This window comes from Ipomoea triloba, chromosome 10 (assembly GCF_003576645.1).
Source record: "Ipomoea triloba cultivar NCNSP0323 chromosome 10, ASM357664v1".
Taxonomy (NCBI): Eukaryota; Viridiplantae; Streptophyta; class Magnoliopsida; order Solanales; family Convolvulaceae; genus Ipomoea; species Ipomoea triloba.
The window spans coordinates 6,933,405-6,953,924 of record NC_044925.1 but is presented as its reverse complement, the minus strand read 5'-3'; the positions used below and the strand labels follow the sequence as shown (position 1 = coordinate 6,953,924).

Sequence of the window (20,520 nt, the reverse complement as noted above, 5' to 3'; positions counted from 1 at the left end):
CGCGAGCATGGTTTGGAAAGTTTAGTCAAGCAGTGGAGAGCTTTGGGATGATGAAAAGTAAATCGGATCACTCAATGTTCTACAAGTGGTCCAAAACAGACATAATCTGGTTAGTGGTCTATGTGGATGACATTGTCATTACGGGGAGTGACACCGAAGGAATTTCATCTCTTAAGTCATTCCTTCATAGTCAATTTCAGACAAAGGATTTGGGACCACTAAAGTACTTCCTGGGTATTGAAGTCATGAGGAATAAAACAGGTATATTACTGTCTCAACGAAAATATGTACTTGACTTACTGTCTGAAACAGGGAAACTAGGGTCTAAACCATGCAATACTCCTATGATACCAAACATGCAATTGTCAAAGGAGGGGGAGTTGTTTGAAGATCCTGAGAGGTATAGGAGATTAGTTGGGAAGTTGAACTACTTGACAGTAACTCGTCCAGATATTGCATATCCAGTGAGTGTTTTGAGCCAATATATGGCATCTCCAACTGTTGAGCATTGGGCAGCTGTAGAACACATCTTGAGTTATTTGAAGGGAGCTCCAGGACATGGAATTTTGTATAAAAATCATGGGCACACTAAGATCGAGTGTTTTACTGATGCTGATTGGGCAGGATCCAAAGAGGATCATAGATCAACAATTGGATATTGTGTTTTCTTTGGAGGTAATTTGGTTTCGTGGAAAAGTAAGAAACAAAATGTGGTTTCTCGTTCGAGTGCAGAGTCTGAATATTGGGCAATGGCACAATCAACATGTGAAGTGATGTGGATAAAAAACCTTCTGAGTGAGGCTGGTTTTAAAGCTCCAATCCCTACAAAAGTATGGTGTGATAACCAAGCTGCTCTGCATATTGCATCAAACCCAGTGTTTCATGAACGAACGAAGCATATAGAGATTGACTGTCATTTTGTTCGTGAGAAGATACAACAAGGGTTAATTTCCACTGGATTTGTAAAGACTGGAGAACAACTCGGGGATCTATTCACGAAGGCCCTAACTGGGACACGAGTTAGTTATCTGTGTAACAAGTTGGGCATGATTAATATCTTTGCTCCAACTTGAGGGGGAGTGTTATAAGGTATATTTATCACATATGGTATCCTATATATTAGGAAAGTTGGAAACTAGGGTTTTGAGGTTACCATACAGAATGTCCTCCAAAGTCATATATATAGGATGGTGTACTCTCCTCAAAACCTTGTGAGACATAGAGCTACCAGTCAAGGTATTCTTCCTAAAACCTTTGAACAGTTAGCTTTAACATTTTTTTTTTCCATATGGATGTGATGTTAGAAATATAACTTTTTCTAGCTTTGTTTAGCGCAAGATGCATCGAGACTGTCCTTCTCCTACCTTTCTAGTACTTTATAACTGAAACAACAAATTTCACAATGCTTAGCTTCTATTAAAATTCGCGGCTTTATAATGTTCATGCTAAGTCACTTCAGTGGGATTGCTCTGAGATTTTGTTCATTATATTCATTTACATCATGTATGTTATATAAATTTTCGACCTACACCATAGTTCTATTTCTCATTCACACACACACACTCACTCTCTCATAATGAGTGTATTTACCTATACACACTTTTAACTTTGTAATATTTCTATTTTGACCTTTTTATGGGGGAGTAGAGAGAAAGATAAATTCTGTTGTCAATTGTTCCTTGAGTAAAAAAATAAATTGGATGCTTAATTGTTCCTTACAAACAGCCGAAACAGGGTGCCGAGAATACTGATATGATATAAAGAACCATTACTATTTTAAATATTATAAAAGAAAATTGGGGTATTCTTGACTTAAGGAACAACTTGCTCCTTTAATTTCTTTGATTAACTTGTAATCTAGATCCTTGAAAAGAGATTGTAGGCCATAAGTTTGTGCATTTTAAATCAGAAGCTTTGATTTCCACCATGCGGCACAAGAAGATAGATTCCGAAGGATGGCGTGCAAACCATGATATATCCTTATTGTCTCAGCCAATGATAATCTTGTCAAAAACCATCTTACTCAATTTATGCGCCTATACTGATTTATACCACCTTGAAACATCATATAAATTTACAATGAATGAAGAATTATGATACTTTTTTTAAAAAATAAAAATCTCTGCAAGTTATATCCGGATTTGTATAAAATGAATTGTAAATCTTTTTTTCATTGGTTTTTTGAAAGTACATTTTGAGAATTTCATATTTGAAGTTTTGAACCTTTTCTTCTTGAAAGTTGATTTAGCTCTTGCTGTTTGGTAATTGCAGTGGCTTGTTGAGTACAATGCGGCATTAGCTTCAATCTGCTTCATGATGATGCTTGGATTTGTTGATGATGTTCTTGATGTACCATGGAGAGTGTATGTTTTTTTGGTCATACACTTGAGTAACTTTTTCATATTCCATTTTATATTGGAAGCTTGCATGCTTTTGACTTATTAATGTTATAAAAAAGATCCTTATTTAGTTTACTGTTATGATGAAGACAGGAAATTGTTATTGCCATCTATTGCAGCTCTTCCTTTGTTGATGGCGTATGCTGGGCATACAACTATTGTTATACCAAAGCCTCTAGTTCAATATGTTGGATTAGAAATTCTGGATCTAGGTATTGTTTGATTTAACTGATACCTTCATTATAATGTGTGGACTGATTGTTCACTTTTCGTGTTACACAATCTGTTTCATTGGTACATTTTGTAATGCTTCTACCAATTTTAATGTGTACAGGATGGATTTATAAACTATATATGTGGCTCTTGGCCATATTTTGCACAAATTCCATAAATATCCATGCTGGTATCAATGGCCTTGAAGTAGGGCAAACAGTTGTTATTGCAGCTGCTGTAAGTTTAAAGATTTTAGTATAATGAACCTGAAAATACAAAAAGTTTTCATGGAATCTAATTGACAGTATTACTTGTAGATTTTGATTCATAATATCATGCAAATTGGAGCATCTACAGACCCCGAGTACAAACAAGCCCATGCATTTTCTCTTTATCTTGCCCAACCATTGATTGGCACTTCCTTGGCTTTACTTTCTTACAACTGGTACCATACTTTACTTCAAGATTGTCAATTTTCCTAGAACTTTGCAATTTGTCTTCTCTGTGGTATCCTGAACTTTCTATTATAGGTATCCTTCTTCGGTTTTTGTTGGTGACACCTTCACCTACTTTGCTGGAATGACTATGGCAGTAGCTGGCATTTTGGGTCACTTTAGGTATGTGAATATGCATTTTCCTTATATCAAAATAATTAATTTAAGTACAGAATGAACTTAAATTTTGACTCTCCCCTCATTATATTCTTTGATGATGACATGAATCCTCAACTTTGAAAGTTTCCTGGTTTATGAACCATCTTAATAATTTATAACTCAGTTATATCCGACCCCTGATCTTGAGATAAAGGAGAATGTATTAAATAACTGGGATTCTGGGAAAGAGAGCCAAAAATTAGTCTTTGTTTTGGTTTAGATGTATTAAAAATTGTTTTTTAGGCTGTCTGCTGATATACAAGTTGATCTCTGTCTCGAGATGGATGATCAATTGATCATATATTTCAAGACAATTTTTAAATTAAAAAAATACAATTAACCAAAAAAGATATATCAAATCCCATATTCATCTTATCTGGTTGGCATTTGAACTAATAGCTGTTCCATCAACATATTGATGAATACCCTCCATGTGAATTGCAGTACTACTATCCCTCAATCAAACACTTTGAACATAATTTCAATCCACAGGAATGCTGTCTATATTGTTAACATGAATACAATTAAGGATTTGTGGACAATTATGTTACACAAAGTTAAAATATGGCTTTAAACTGCGTCTAATTGCTGCTGCATCATACATGCATATTGTTACATTATCCAGTTATTCCCATCAAGCATCCATGCATTTTGTTACATTATAAAGTTACTTATTTAGCTGTTTTGATCTGAGATTCTGCGAACTATAATCAACTACTGTTCTCATGTTTTATTCTTTTCAGTGAAACACTTCTGATATTCTTTACCCCTCAAGTTTTGAACTTTCTGCTGTCACTCCCTCAGGTACTCACCCCCTCTTCCTAGATTCCTCTAAAACAGAACAATGAAGTTAATATTGTTATTTATAAAGACTCTAACCCCTTTTCTTTGTTTTTCCTTTGTCAGCTAGCTGGTATTATCCCTTGTCCACGGCATCGACTGCCTAAGTAAGTTAATTTATTTGCCTGCTTGACTTGTAAATACTCACAACTAAATTGACCTCTATTGGAACTGTTCAGATTTGATCCTCAGACAGGTTTATTGACTGGTACAAATGACGGAACATTGGTAAACTTCTTCTTAAGACAACTTGGCAGAATGTCAGAACAGTCCCTTTGCATTGTATTACTACTTTTCCAGGTAATAGGTTTCTCATGTATCTTGCTTTTAGAGAGCTGCCAAATTCCTTCTAATTGTTGAATGGAGGCTAGCCACTCATCGGACTTCTTCTAACAATGGGTTCCTTTACATAGATCCATTGGTTATTGAACAATTGATTTTAATTTGATGCTGCATAACAACCCTAAATTTACTTGTATCACCAGTACATAATTGGCCAACTTGTAGTCTGAAGTCTGAACTCCATTCTTCTCTCTTCCACCACCTGACTTAAGTAGGTACAGCGGACTCAAATTTGGACTGATTTTGAATATAAAGCTTGAACTTACTAGTTTTCTATAACTGAAATTTCTGTGCGTGACAGACTGACAGGTAGAAATTACCTTAATAGAAATGTATTTATAAGCACTTTTATGGCATCTTTTTTTTTTTTTTGGGAGTACCCAGGGTTTCTACCGTCGGACACTGACTAATCCCCTCGTTGAATTGTAGGCACCTCTAATGGCTGGGACACACTAATAGAAATGTATTTATAAGCACTTTTATGCCATCTTTTTTGCTGATATAAAGATGTAGTCAACTTAGAATCCACGAATAGTTTAGGTGAGGTATGAATTTTAGGTGGCAATCAAAATGCTGTTACACTAGATATTTACCAAGGATAACAATAGGCTGCATTGCTTGTAGAATTCTTGTTACTTGAAGTCCTAAACCGGTTCGTTCCCTTTGTTTCTTCAATCAATCCGGCATATGTGGCATAGTATCATTGAACCCTCATATATAAATTTGTCTGCCGACAGGCCTTCTGCTGCTGCTTCTGTTTCCTGCTGAGGTGGCTTCTTACTGGTTGGTATAAATGAAGAAGTTGCAACGGCAAAGAAGCGCACAAATGAATGAAATCATGTAGCTGAACTTGTATACTCCGACTTAACCAACTCACCCTGGAAATGCAGAGTTGCTTTGTTGTCGCGGGAGGTAAGGAGAACAGTTGGTGCTTTTAAATGAGTTTAAGAATTAGGTGTGTTGGAGTTTTGACCTAACTAACTCATAAGAGTTCCAAGAGAATCATTGTTTTATTAACTGGAGTGCGTCAACTTTATATAGGCTCAGTTTTCTTATAGAGAAGCTTTACAGATTTTTGCAGCATTATATGTTATTTTTCTGGTAGAGCCGGTTGTTAGTCAGGCCTCTGTTTTGGATCCAAATTCAATCCAGTCAGTGTTTGCTTTGGGTGTTGTATGCCTCTGGATTGGAGGCAAATTACGGTCCACACAGCTATATGGACCATGGTTCAAAATGATGTCGTTAAATTTTATGAGTTAAAATAATGTACATTATGAGTTAGAATAATGTATTTTATGTGTTAGAATAATGTACATTATGTGTTAGAATAATGTATATTATGTGTTTATAATAATGAAACTTTTGGGATAAGATATGTATTTTATGAGTTAGAATAATGTACATTATGAGTTATGAAAATGTATGTTACAGTGGGTCGAGTGAAAAAAAAAGTGTGGGAAACAACGTGATTTTTGGACCGTGGTCTACACAAATGTGTGGTCCACAGAATAACTATTGCAGTTTGGATGTGCAATGTACCCGTGGTCTACACAGATGTGTGGTCCACGGAATAACTATTGCAGTTTGGATGTGCAATGTACTTGTTTCGTGGTCTACACAGATGTGTGGTTCACTATTGCAGTTTGGATGTGCAATGTACTTGTTTCGTGGTCTACACAGATGTGTGGTCCACGGAATAACTATTGCAGTTTGGATGTGCAATGTACTTGTTTTTTGAGATGTGTGGTCCACGGAATAACTATTGCAGTTACTGACTCTGTTACAATGTAGTATCTGTTCATAGCTACTTTTTCAACGTACTGAGCCTCCACTGAGGCTCGAACCCACTCCCATCATCCATGTGGGAGTGTAAACCGGGACACCGGGTGCCACTAGACCACAAGGTGAAGAGAAAATGATTATTAATGAAAATATTAATATGAAGAGAAAAAGTGAGAGGGAGTAGAAATTGGAAGTTAGAACTCTTTATAAAAATGATGTGCTTCTAGGGGGAACCAAAAGATATTACAAATGCTGTGTCACTTTGTCCCAAAATATAAAGTGTGACAAAAGTCCAAATATCAGGAATCCAGGATGCTTTCCTTTCATGTTCACTCACTCTAATTCTTGTTCATTCTACAGAAAAGAACAAAAGATTTAAGCTGCATTTGAAGACATGGAATCAGACAGTAACGTCAAAGAATAGACATTCAAGTTTCAACTGCAGCAGATTACAAGTCTATATAATTGCTGAAACTATTCCTGAAGCCTATGAATATCATTCAAAATATTAATCAAACTTCACTGTTTCAAATTCTGCATTTCATAAAAATAATTACTCTGTAAAATGACTGTTTCTTCTTTGTATATTCCCTGGCAGAGATAAAATTTCGATTTGTCTTCTTTTAAATGATAATAATAATAATAGTAACAGTAATCATACAAATTGTAAAACTATACATAAATTGCTATATGAATCATCAATATCTCTATCTCATATCCCAAACATTGGGAATTTGAGTTTGGATCAACCTATTTTAGTATTTTTGTGCATAAGTGTACAATTTAGTATTTTTATTCAAAAAAAAATATTGACACTTAGAACTTGATGTGATGACTGAAAACATTATTGTAGACCACTTAACAGCTTGATAATTTATTTAAGAATAATTCAACATAGTAATAGTCAATGATATATGTAATAAGATTGGGCAACAAATATGTTAAATTGACCGTTAATAAATAAAAGACTTAGGCCCTGTTTGGTAAATGATTGTTAGCTGATTGGGTTAAAATGTATGATTAGTTGATAACATTAGCTGATTATAGAAAGGTGTTTTGTAAATTAGCTGTTAACTGATCGCTGTTTGATATAATTTCTTTTCTCAAAAAGCTAATTGAAAAGGTTGCTTTGAGTAGCCTTTTGAATTTTACTATTTTGGAGTTACCAAAAACTTATTAACCAAACACTTAACTAAGTCAAACAATTAATAGTGGTCAAATAGGTCAAAATTGGCTGATAAGCTAATTATTTACCAAACAGGGTCTTAATATGATTCTGATGGCCTAAAGAGTACTACAAGGTGCTTAGTGATAAAGCCGTTGAAGACATGGATTGGTATTGCAATGACAGAGATAAATTTGAAATATTACAACCCGTTTAGTTAGAGGGAATTGCAATTTCGCAGAATTACAATTCTCTCATTTTTGCGGAATTAAAATCTCATGCTCCTTGATATTTTCACTTTCATAGTGAGTGGAAAGAAAAATAGATACCCTTGAAACAAAATTAGGCATTTCTTTTCTAACTTAAAATTAATGTTTAATTTTTACAAAATTAGAATAGCTATTATCTCAAATTGCATGGTTAAATAGATTTACTTGTCATTTAAGATTTTTTATAACAACAAGTATAGACATTTTGGTCTATATGTTGTGGGATAGTAATAGTGAATGGCTGGGTGGATTTTGCTTCAAGGTGGGCATTGTGACAAGTCTCATGGATGATCTCCCCTATACTAATATTGAAGTGTTTCCATTTGCCCCTCAAAAATGACACCTTTGTTAACCGTTGATCACAAATCGTGCGCCTGAATTTTTTTTTTGACATAATACTTGGATTTATTTATTCAAGATCAAATACAAACTATGCCTTAGGTGAGAACTACATGAATACACATAATTTACTCTAGGATAGATTGTGTGCATTTCTGCAATAGTTCACAAGCTCGCCTAAGGGGTAGTTCTCGTTCGAATGCAAGCCTATATATATATATATATATATATATTAAAAAAGTGAAAGTTACTAATAATACTTGAACAATAAAAATATCACAAGAAAAATTAAAGTATAAAGCAATAGGGTACCAATCGATATACTGTGGACCATGTTTCACAGTGCACTGTGGACCCTGGTTCTAAATGACGTAGTTTTGAATTTTAATTTTGACGGTGATCGTTTGTTGTTCAATTCACGTTACATGTTTTTTTTTTAGCTGTAAAACATGTGTATGTGCCTTGCGTTGTCAGTTTCTGTGTCTTATTAAGGTTCAAATTGGCCACTGAACGTAACTTGAAAGTGCAATTAGGCCACTAAATGAAAAAAAAGTGTAATTAGCCCACTATTCCACTAAACACTACAAATGTATGCAATTTCACTTGATAGCATGTTACCTTCCATTTTATTAGGTTGCCTGCTTATGCGGAAGGTGAGTTGACATTTTAGAATAATTTTGTAATAATAAACTTTAAAAAGTAAAAGTTTAAAAATTAAAAAGATAAAAGCCACACACACAAAAATCCACGGCTTTACAGATCAAGTATTCCATTTTGTTGACGGAAAACTGTGTCTGACTACAAGCCGACCGGCAGTTGAGATAAGCTAGTTTGATGGGCAAAATGAAAATATAATGAACCCTCAATTTGACTTCAATTGATATATATAATGCATGTTAATTGTGATTGGTGGCTCAAAGTCAATTAGTCATAGCCTTGGCGCCCATGCATAAGATTCTAGTGTTTTTGACTGGTTTTAGGAAATATGGAGGAGGGGGAAGGGGTGGCCGGCGGCCACCTCGGTGTTTTTTGTGTGTGTGTGTGTTTTTTTTTTTAATAATTTAAATTCTTTGATTTTTATTTTTAAAGTTTATTATTTGAAATGCCAACTCACCATCAATGTAAGAAGACAATCTGATGAAATAGAAGGTATCATGCTATCAGGTGAAATTGTATGCATTTGGAGTGTTCAGTGGTCTAATTACACCTTTTTTTTTGTTTAGTGGTCTAATTGCACTTTCAGGTTACATTCAGTGACTATTGTGAGTTGTGACCTTATTCCTATGTTATATAATTCTGTACCTTAAAAGTATGAATTCTGTACTTGGAACAAATTAGTAGTTATGTAACACACAACAAATTGTGTCTTATTTATGAATTTATGCCTTGTGTTGTGAAATTATGTGTGTAAAACATAAATTCCTTGCCTAAATCGGATTTGAAAATAAGTGAATATATACATGTGTATGTGGCTTGTATTCGCGTTTTTGTGTCTTATACTTTTGTGTTATGAAATTTTGTATCTTAAGAGTATCAATTCTGTATCTAAAACAAATTAGTAGATATGTAAAATAAGTAAATGTATCACGTTTATAAGTCGTGCGTTGTAAGTTTTTGTGGCTTGTGTTATGAATTTCTGTACCTTGTGAGTGTGAATTTTGTATCTAGAATAGATTAGTACTTGTGTAACATAACATATTATGTGTTTTATGTTATGAATTTATGTATTGTGTTGTGAAATTCTATGCCCATAGAACATAAATTATCTACCTAAATCATATTTGAAATAAGTAAATATATAACATGTGTATGTGTCTTGTGTTAGTTTTGTGTCTTATGTTATGTAATTCTATACTTTAAAAGTATGAATTCTGTACGTGAAATATATTATTAACTGTGTATAAACATGAGGAGCGAAAAACTAAGAGTTTATAAAATTTGAAAATCAAAATAACATTATTTTGATTTTGGGTCCACACGGCTATGTGCTCCTAGTCCCCGTATATAAATTCAAATAGGGTACTCATTGGGTAAAATGACAGGAAAGACAAATTTCATACTAGTGGACAATAAATTTTTAATGTGTTAAAGTTGCTCCATTTAACGAATTGATCATTGCCAGTTAAGTCCATCCAAATTCCATTTTTTTTTTTTTGAGGAATCCAAATTCCAAATATTAATTTTCCCAACTTGAACAAACCAATCTCTTAAGATAAGTTAAAGCGGCTCACTTAATTCCATTTTTATCGAAAATTTATATATGACAACTTACTTTCAGTTTCTCTTTATTATTATTATTATTATTATTATTATTTTAATAACATCCCTATTTGATCATAGTATCATTGTATTATTGTGACATTATCATTTTTGGTTTTCCATCAACAAAATTATTGAAATATCTTTAAATACAAGGGCATTTCGATTGTTTTTTTCAAAGTGGGTTGACCCGTTTTTTTTTTCTTTTTTTTTTTTTAAAAAAAAAAATTCATAATTGAAGACTTCAAAGCCCTTGTATTTTACGGAATTTAAACGGTTTTGATGATGGAGGATAAAAAATAGTCATGTCACAATAATAATACTAAGACAAAGGGAGATGTTCTGAAAAAAAAAAAGACTAAAAATATATTGTCACCTATAAATCTAAGATAAAAAGTGAAATTAACTCTTAAACAACCTATCATTTTTTATAGATTCGCATTAAACATGATTAAAATTCACTACGACACGATTATATAAAATAGCATAAAAATTTAGTAATATATGGATATACATATTTTAGTCTTGTGAAATTGTTAGTCCAATCTCATATAATTGTCAAGTTTAAGTTCATAATCACAGGTGCCTTAGAATCAGCATTTAAAGAAAAAGCCAGTGATGAATTGTGGGAGACTCATAGGTGGTTGGTCAAAGCAACCCCTCAACTCAGTTCTCATGGAAGTTGATAGTATAAACCAAACAAACACAAAACCCAAAGTTCAAAGGCCTCAATCATGACATCTCACTGCTAAAGGCCTAAAATTTTTGCCCTAAAACCTCATCACTTTTCCACATACAACGGATAGTCATGTCTTTCAAGCCCCCAGAATCCTCCTGCCACAACCAATAAAAAAAATTTAAACTTTATTCCATCATCACTAACTAATTACAGCTGCATATTAAAGTTCTGAATTTTTTTTATATGGATTATAATTTTGTATAATTTATAATGTTATATTTTATGGTTTATCGATCAAAAGTATATGGGCTTGTTTGGTTATCAACGGTTAGTGGTTAGCGATAGCAGGTTGTGTTAGCGGTTATCAAATAGCGAATTATATTTAGCAGGTTTGACCAGCGGAATGTATTAGCGGTTTATAAAAAGATGTTTGGTAAAATTAGCTGTTTAGATTAGCGGTTAACATGTAAAATGACCAAAAGAGTATACATATATTTAATAATAATAATAATATTTTTAAATAAAAAATAAAAAGAAAAGGGAATTTAATAATAATAATAATAATAATAATAATGTTTTTAAATAAAAAAAATATAAAGAAAAGGGGAGCCGCACCCTAAACCCTCACTTGTCCCACATCGATGGGATAAGTGAGGAGTGGAGCCTTGAGGCTCCTTTTAAAGGAGCCTCAAGGCTCCACATTTTGCTTAGTTAACGGAGCCCCCTTAATATAATTTTTTTTTTAAAAATGTAGCCAGGGCGTTTTGGGGAAATCCCCAAAACGCCAATGTAACACGCTGCTAATTGCAGTGTGTTGCAAGTTGGCGGTTTGGAGCAGATCTGCTGCTCCAAACCGCTATTAACCAAACATGTTTTCAGCGTTTTGACTATTGGTCAAAACGCTGAAAACGGTGGATCCGCCAAAAATTGGCGGATCAGCCAATAACCAAACGCAATCATAGGGCTTGTTTGGTTATCAGCGGTTGGAATTTAGCGGTAGCGGATTGTGTTAGCGGTTATCAAATAGCGGATTGTATTAGCGGGTTTGACCAGTGAATTGTATTAGTGGTTTGTAAAAAGATGTTTGGTAAAATTAACTGTTTAGATTAGCGGTTGACATGTAAAATGACCAAAAGGGTATATATATATATGTATATACATACATAAATATAATAACAATAATAATAATAACAACAATAATAATAATAATGTTTAAAAAAAAAAGAAAAAAGAGGGGGGCGGGGGGCCTCTAAGGCTCCCCTTTTGTAATTTTTTCCCCCTCACTTATCCCACATCGGTGGGATAAGTGAGGAAGGGAGCCTTGAGGAGCCTCAAGGCTCCTTTTCTTTACAACAATGTTTGCCCAGCGGCCGTTGCTGCTGGGCATACTAAAAGTTAATATATATATTTTTTTAATTATAAGGGCATTTTGGGGAAATAAAATATTTCCCCAAAATGCTGTTGCAAAACGCTGCTACTTGCAGCGTTTTGCAACTTGGCGGTTTGGAGCGAAACTGCTGCTCCAAACCGCCATTAACCAAACATCTTTTCAGCGTTTTGACTTCGGTCAAAACGCTGAAAATTGGCGGATCCGCCAATAACCAAACATACCCATAGTGTTTTAGCAATAGATTTCAAATTTATAATACACACACACACGCCTCAAAGGCTGATTTAAAGTCTTTTAAAGATAATTTTATCCAACATTTCGGTATACTTTAAAATTAATTTCTCATTCACTAGTTATCTATTTTGAGTATCTAAATATATAATATTCATTGTCTCACTAACGAAAATTTAAATTCACTTTAACTCAATCCAAATCATAAACGAACTCATCTAAAAACAAATGATTAAAATGACCACTCACATGTTTTTTTTTTTTTTTTTTTTTTTCAAACAACTAGTGTGAATAGTATATGATATAATTTTATTACACTTGCATATTTGTAGGCAGTGATGTAAATCGGATTAACATGTTTGGCTTCACTAGCTCTATCAGGTTGTTAAGCCAATTGATTTGTTATTGTCGACGGGTTTAAAATTCTTAGCTCTAACTCTAAAATCACAGGCTATTGGGCTTATCGAACAAGCTTAACTAATATTTAATATTTTCAAATTAATATTCTAAATTTTCAAATTTAATAAACTACCACATTACAGTAATAAATATAAACTTATACATAATTCAAATAATCTAAACCTCCATTTACAAATTCCAACTAAAAAATCATTATATTTATATTTATACTATAATATAATAATTTTATTTCATTATTTATTTTTATGAAAATATTTTACTCCGTATTTTGTAATACATCTATTAATATTTTTTTGAAAGTATACATTTATTAATATATTTATTAAATATTTAAAAATGCTAAATATAAACTTACTTATAAATTTCATGTTTATTTTGTTTCACATTACTTGTGAAACAAAGAATACCTTTAAGTGTACGTCTTGAGCTATTAAGTTAAGTTAGCCTACTAAATTTTGAGCTAGTTTGTACGGGCCATCGAGCTTATTCATTTCAAACTTATCGAAATAAATTTTTATCAGACTATTTTTTTTAATCATAATTCTAAAAAATTTTGATCTTTATCAAAAGGAACATGCATTTTCCCCTCCCGATTTTCCTCTCCAAACTTTCTACTCATGATGTGGCTTCTATTCTTTAGGTGCCAATGAATTTACTGACTCCGGCCCATCACTAATTAAAAATAAATTTAATTACCAATCAAACGGCGTCACATGGACGGGAAGATTTTAGGGAAAATACAGGAGGAATTTGTAGTATTTCTCTTATCAAAATAGCAATGATTTACTACCTATTTGTAGGAAGAAGGTAAAAAAAATTGTAAAATGGAAAGCAGATGAGTATGCATGGCAACGTGAGATGTTAATGCTGGTAGGCTGCGACCATTACTACAAGTAGGCATGATGATTCCAGTAAATCTTGACCCTGCAGATCTCCCCTTTGAAAACAACCTCAACTAAGCCGACTTTAATGTCTTTTTTTATCGTTTTATGTTTTTTGTCTTGTTGGGACACTATTGTTGGGGCTAAGGAGAGTACAGAACCATGAAAAGGATTCAAACGCACGCTCTCTGACAAAGCAACCAAACAAACAAAGAAAGCAGCAAGCAAATGTTAAAAAGGCGTTTGCTACGGACTCTTATTTATTGCACAAAATTAATTGAGAGCATATTATGTACATAGGACTCTTATCATACATTTATATTCTTTAAGAAGTACAATGTCACTTACTACAAATGTTGCTTGGGAAATTTAATATGGGTGCAAAGAAAATGCAGGGAAATAAAAGAATATTTTTGCATTCTAAAAAACTGTCTTGGTGTGTTTGGTTTATTTTTATAGAAAATGAATAGAATTGTATACTTAAGCATTTTAGTTGTTTTGTTTAGAATATAATAACATCTATACTATATAATATATATATATATAAAAGCAATATCCTCCTCCAAAATTTTCCCGTCCAGGAGTATTTTAATAATATGGTAATTATTATTATTGTGACAGAATAATATTAATTATTGGTTGTAATTCGTTATTAGTAATTATGGTAATGTTAATTAGTAATTATGGTAATTATTATGATAGAATTTAGTTGTAATTCCTTATTAGTAATTATGGTAATGGTAATTAGTAATTATGGAAATTATTATGATAGAATTTATTATTATTATATGATATGATAGAATATAATAGAATAGAATAGAATGATAGAATAAGAATAATACTAATTATAATTGGTAATAAATCGTTATTAGTAACAATATGGTAATGGTAATTATTATGATAGAATAATAATAATAGAATAATAGAAAATAATAGTATGGAGGTTAATAATTTAGAATGCACGGTGGATTAAAATTTTCATTTAGAATTAATAATTAAAAATGTCAAGTAATTAATTATACTTTTCTTTTGAAAAATTAACAAATTTATAATCCTCATAATTTCTACATATAATAAATACAATGGATTGTTGATTTTGAAAATCATAATTCTTCAATTTGTAGTGTCTGTCTCTTCTTCCCGTTCTCTGTGAAATCATATCTTGGCGGCTCTCTCATATAATATCGATTACAATATCACTTTACAATATCAATTTTATGAAAATAAATATTTGTTGTAGCACAAGATTGCGCTTGTTTTAATACTTTGATGTTAGTCTCAATGTTTATACTTCGATTTATATATGTATGTGTATGAAATATTTGTCGCAATATGAACACATGGTGTTGCTGGCGTTGCTAAACAAGTGTCATCTAGAACCGGAGAAGAAGATATGCAAATGAGTCGGTGACGACCGGTGATGTTTTTGGAAATCAATATAAGAATAACACACTTTTTAATTGTAAAATCCAATGTTTCTTTAAAACATTTCTATATTTGATTTTGAAATAGTTATTAAATTTTATATCAATTTACCTTACAATATTGTAAAAAAGTTAAGAAGAAGAAGAAATTGAATATATATATATATATATATATATATATTCAATTTCTTCTTCTTCTTAACTTTTTTACCCTTTTATTAATACCTAATAATAATTACCATAAATACTTATTAATAAATGTAAATTTATATTAGATAATTATATTAATTATTAGTTATTAAAGAAAATATAATTTTATTGTACTATGGAAACATTATTTTTAATAATTTCGATTTAATAATAGTATATCTTAATTATAAAAATTCTACCCAATAATTTTAATATTACAGGGGACATAATAAATATCATAAATAATGTTTAATAATTGTCAATTTGTATTGGGAAATAAAAACTAATACTTAATTATTAAGTCAATTATAAAATATTTTGTACTATAGACACATTATTTTTAATTATTTCGATTTAATAATATTATATCTTATTTATAAAATTTTAAAGTAATACTTTTAGTACTACGGATGTGACTAAGGATTATCTTAATTATTAAGGATATGTATTTAGCTTGGTAATAAAAACACTTCAAAAATATGAATTATAGTACCATGGTAATCAGTTAGTAAGACAATTATATTAGGCAATCTAATTAATTATTTACTTTTTAAATTATATCATTTTTTAATCATGAATATTTTCCTAAAGTATATACACAAATTATACTAATAAATATAGAGTTAAAATAAAGTTAAAATAAACAATCATTCATATTCTTCTGTGTAATTACTATGGTAATTTCTCAATGTATATTTTTATGCTTAAGGTATAAAAGTATAATTGTACAATATTAATTTAATTATTTGATAATTATTATGGTAATTAAGAAATTAATCGTATAGATATTAGTATAATTGACTAATAATTATTATGCTAATTAAGTTAATAAATACACGAATGTTAGTATATATTAAGCTAAACATGGGTTGTTGTATTCAGTTTTATAATAATTACAATTAAATTATTTCCCTTTTTAACCATATTTATTTTAGTAATAATATAATTACATATAGATTTTTTCAAGATAATTGCAGACAAAAGTGTCATATATTGTTCAATTAATTGAGTGATACTTTTGCATTAATCTTATAATCAGATAAATGTACATTTTCAAATACTAAAATTGTTTATAATTTCATTTTTTATTTTACTATCTAATTATATATAATAAAAAAAATTTATTCGTGCATCGCACGGGTAAATTGAGATAGGAGCGAAATTGATTTTTGAGAGGGGGGAACAGTCGTGGTAGAGGTGGGTAAATTATGTTATGGATCAGGGTCCACCTTGCAAGGTGGACTCGGAACCATGTTCATAATTTTAGAACTCTATGTTTACAATTTTTTTTTAAAAAGTATTTCATCTGATTACCATATTATTTGCAAACATCATTATTTTACTCTAAGAAGTCTAATTATAACACGTTAAAAAAATTAACCAAATTAATTACACAGATAAAACCCTAAGGATAAATAAAGTATAACCTAAAGAGCCAAAATTTGACATGTTTAGGTAGATTATAACTTTTAACACATTATACAGCCCAACTTGTAGGCAAAAACACACAACAAATAAAACATGCCCACAAATCAAACATTCATGAAATAAGATTAATCTATACACTTAAAAAAAAACAGAGCTAATCTATACATACATGCTTTAAAAATATCTTATAATCCATGAAGTACTAAGGTTCTGTTTATTTTACTCCAGCAATTCTGAAATAAAGCACTAAAAAACTATAATTCTAGATAATTTACTTTATTAGTAATGTAAATTAAAATAAGTATAAAAATTTACAATAACAATATATAATATACTATCAATGTCGTCTACGAAAAAGGTTTTCAATAATGTGTAATTCAAAACAGTTACATTGATATACTATTATGTTTTCTTTTTATACAAAAATGACAAAATTGATATATATTTACATAGAAAATATATCATCCGTATAAATAATTTCTATAACTGAGTTGTTGAACAACAAGATAATTAGCCCAATTAATACAAATCATAAACATTGATATATAATAATTTGTCTAAAGTTTCAGCACTGAATGCATATATACACACATTGGCTATTAATTGGGCAATTATTTGCTCAAATTCAAGCAATGATAACATTAGAAAACATAATCGATCAAACTCAATTCTTCAATTGCACTATATAATATTTGAAATTCAGACTCATAGAGTATAAGTCCTAGAATTCATAAGCAGCTTTCAATTAATGAAACTAATTACTAGATTCATTGTATGTTACCTAAAGTTATCTAGAACTAGCGCAGAGTATAGTTCTATTCGGAATGCGAAGTAACAATAACAAAACTATCAAGCAGTAAGAACTCAGGCAATTGATAACCCAGTTCGAAACCTCAGTTCCTACATCTGGGGGGCATCACTCTGGTTGCCCAACTCTCCATTGATCAACAATATGAAATGTACCATCAATTACAGTTGTATCTCACATGGTAACTCTAGAAATTCATCACAGCTCCATTCTAGAGTTTTGACTTGGAGAGTTGACAAGAACGCGATCTCCTGATCTTCTTGAATTGAGGTTCCCCTTCAACAGCGGCACGGACGGGTTTCCAGAGTGAATACTTGCCCAATAATTCTCACGGAGAAGATCTATCTTGTGTTAAAGGTAAGCTTTGCCAAGATTTCTTTTAATCTCTCACAAAGATTACTTTGCTGATTGTTCTTTGTAAATTTCACCAATAACCCGTGAATAAGAGTTGGCTCTTATTTATCCTCTTTAGTATCTTGAAAACGGTTGTAACTCCAGCAACCAACTCTAAACATCTTCAACATTCTGGTGCAGATACTTGTTTACTAAGTTGTCTTCGTTGTCTTCAAAGTCTTCCAGACTTCTAAACTACTTCATGTACTATACATACGCCTTATACAGAATTACAGGATTTAGTTTGCTTACCTTATACCAGTTCCTACACAATTCTTCATAGGCTTCTGCTAGATCAACTTCTTCATCATCAGTCTGTATATCTTCAACTGCTTCACACGGCTCTGGAATGGTGGATTGTATCTCATTGGTTGTCACATTTTCTTCTGTACTAAAGAACTTCTCATATTTCGCATGTTCTTCCATATCATCGGGATGATACATATTACCATGGAACGCGACAAAATTGCTCGTTTCTACCTGTTTATCATTGTCCGAATCTTCAACATCACTCCAGGTAAGTTTATAGGACTTCTTTCCTTTAAGGTTTCCACAATCAGCTTGCATGTGTCCATAGCCTCCACACTCATAGCATTGAACACCCTTAGACTTAAAATCTTGATTTGTACCTTTGTGCTTATGAACAGGTCCACTTCTGTCTCCTTTGGTATGTGTTTTTCCCAGCCCTTTTGCTTTCTTGAGCATTTTGTCAAATTTCTTTAACAGCATCGCCATGATCTCGTGCATCTCTGTGTTTGATTCAGCTCCTGTAGGTACTGTAGCTCCAAATGCAACTCCCGTGTTATTTTTGTTCAGGTACTTGCCTTCCTCTTACATTTCCAACTCAAAAGTCTGCAAGTTTCCCATTAAAGCATCTATAGTTAGAGTGTTTAAATCAATTGACTGTTTAATGGAAATAGCCTGCATTTTAAACCGTGGGGGTAAGGACGGAGGGACCTCAACACTTTGCGAACCAATTTTCTTCCTCAAAAGGTTCACTCAAGTTTCGTGCACTATTTGTCAGGTTCTTTATCCTTGCACTGAACTCAGAGACTAACTCAGTTTCTTCCATCCTTAGGCTTTCATACTTGGTCATAAGCAACTGCAACTTTGATACTTTGACAGATCATGTACCTTCATAGTGAGTCATAAGTGTATCCCATGCAACCTTTGCAACATCAGTGGCTGAAATTGGCTTGAATTGATCTGGTCCAAGAGCACTATGAATAGCGTTTATGCCCTTGTTATTTGCTGATGATTTCTTCTTTTCATCTCCAGTCCATTGATCGAGAGGTTTTTTCTTCTGTTCATTCTGGACCGTCATCATGGGAGGAGTCCAAGCATTTTTCACTACATCCCAGTACTCTTCATCCAAAGATTTTATAAAGGCCTTCATCCTAGCCTTCCAATAAGCATAGTTGCTTACTCCTTTCAACAGATGTGGTCGTGAAATTGAAGCGTCATCTTCTATTCTGCAAAGCAACACTCGAGTATCCCTAGGATCTCGCTAACAAGTTGAGCGACACTGCTCTAATACCAATTGAAATTATGTAATGCAGATAAACATAACCAATTTTTAATATCAACGGAGTAACAGCAGAAGTAATTATTCTCAATAAAATTCCAAACACAATATAAAGCGAATAAGGCACCAAATTAAGTACAGAACTGAATTTGATGACGTAGTTGGAGAACACCTCCCAAACTGCGGGGCCACGCCCAAAACTTTTTCACTAGAGAACAACTCGCGATTTTTATAATACAAGGTTCAATGAATTACAAAATAAGGTCTACCACCTATTTAAACATTAACCTTATAATACAACTCTATGAAAAAGATTACAAATATAGTTTGAGCTAATTCTACCAATTACACAAACTATAACCAACCTGGATTTTGATTCAGCTTGTATAAGTATCAAGTAGAGCAGTTACTCCGGATAGTATTCTAATCAGTCCTATTTTTCTTGAAGTTTCTTACACAAATTCTTTGGACAAATCTTGTAATAATGTTCTTGAACTTCAAGAATCTTCATTACCATGCTCCCCTTTTATAGTGTAAGAACCCCACAATTTTAGTTCAATGAACCCCATGTTCCCACTACTTTCACGTAGGAATTAGTGGATAGCAAATTCCAACCACAAGCTTGTTGAGAGAAGTCAATCACATTCTTTTGATTTTACATTTTCAGCTTTTGACTCCTTAAACTTAGCCTCATCACTAATTAATATTGACCTCACATAACAATTAACATATGCCAATAACATGATTAAATTAATATTGAGATATTAATTTTATACGAACAGTTACAAACGTAAATTTATTGGCTCTTATATATTATATATTATATTAGTAGATATTATATAGTAGATACTAGATGAGACGTGTGCAATACTACTCCGTGCGCATCTACAT

General features: G+C 32.0%; 1 protein-coding gene across 1 annotated transcript in view; it reads left to right on the top strand.

The window, feature by feature from the left end:
• Positions 1–5,681, top strand: part of LOC116031865 (UDP-N-acetylglucosamine--dolichyl-phosphate N-acetylglucosaminephosphotransferase-like) — a 14,336-nt gene extending 8,655 nt beyond the window's left edge. The window contains exons 3-11 of the mRNA XM_031274199.1: positions 2,272–2,363; positions 2,493–2,611; positions 2,734–2,849; positions 2,930–3,057; positions 3,143–3,229; positions 4,009–4,069; positions 4,172–4,212; positions 4,285–4,405; positions 5,185–5,681. Coding sequence (XP_031130059.1) covers positions 2,272–2,363; positions 2,493–2,611; positions 2,734–2,849; positions 2,930–3,057; positions 3,143–3,229; positions 4,009–4,069; positions 4,172–4,212; positions 4,285–4,405; positions 5,185–5,244 — 825 coding nt within the window. The 3' untranslated portion in view covers positions 5,245–5,681. The remainder of the gene's footprint in view (positions 1–2,271; positions 2,364–2,492; positions 2,612–2,733; positions 2,850–2,929; positions 3,058–3,142; positions 3,230–4,008; positions 4,070–4,171; positions 4,213–4,284; positions 4,406–5,184) is intronic.
• The last annotated feature ends 14,839 nt before the right edge of the window (positions 5,682–20,520 follow it).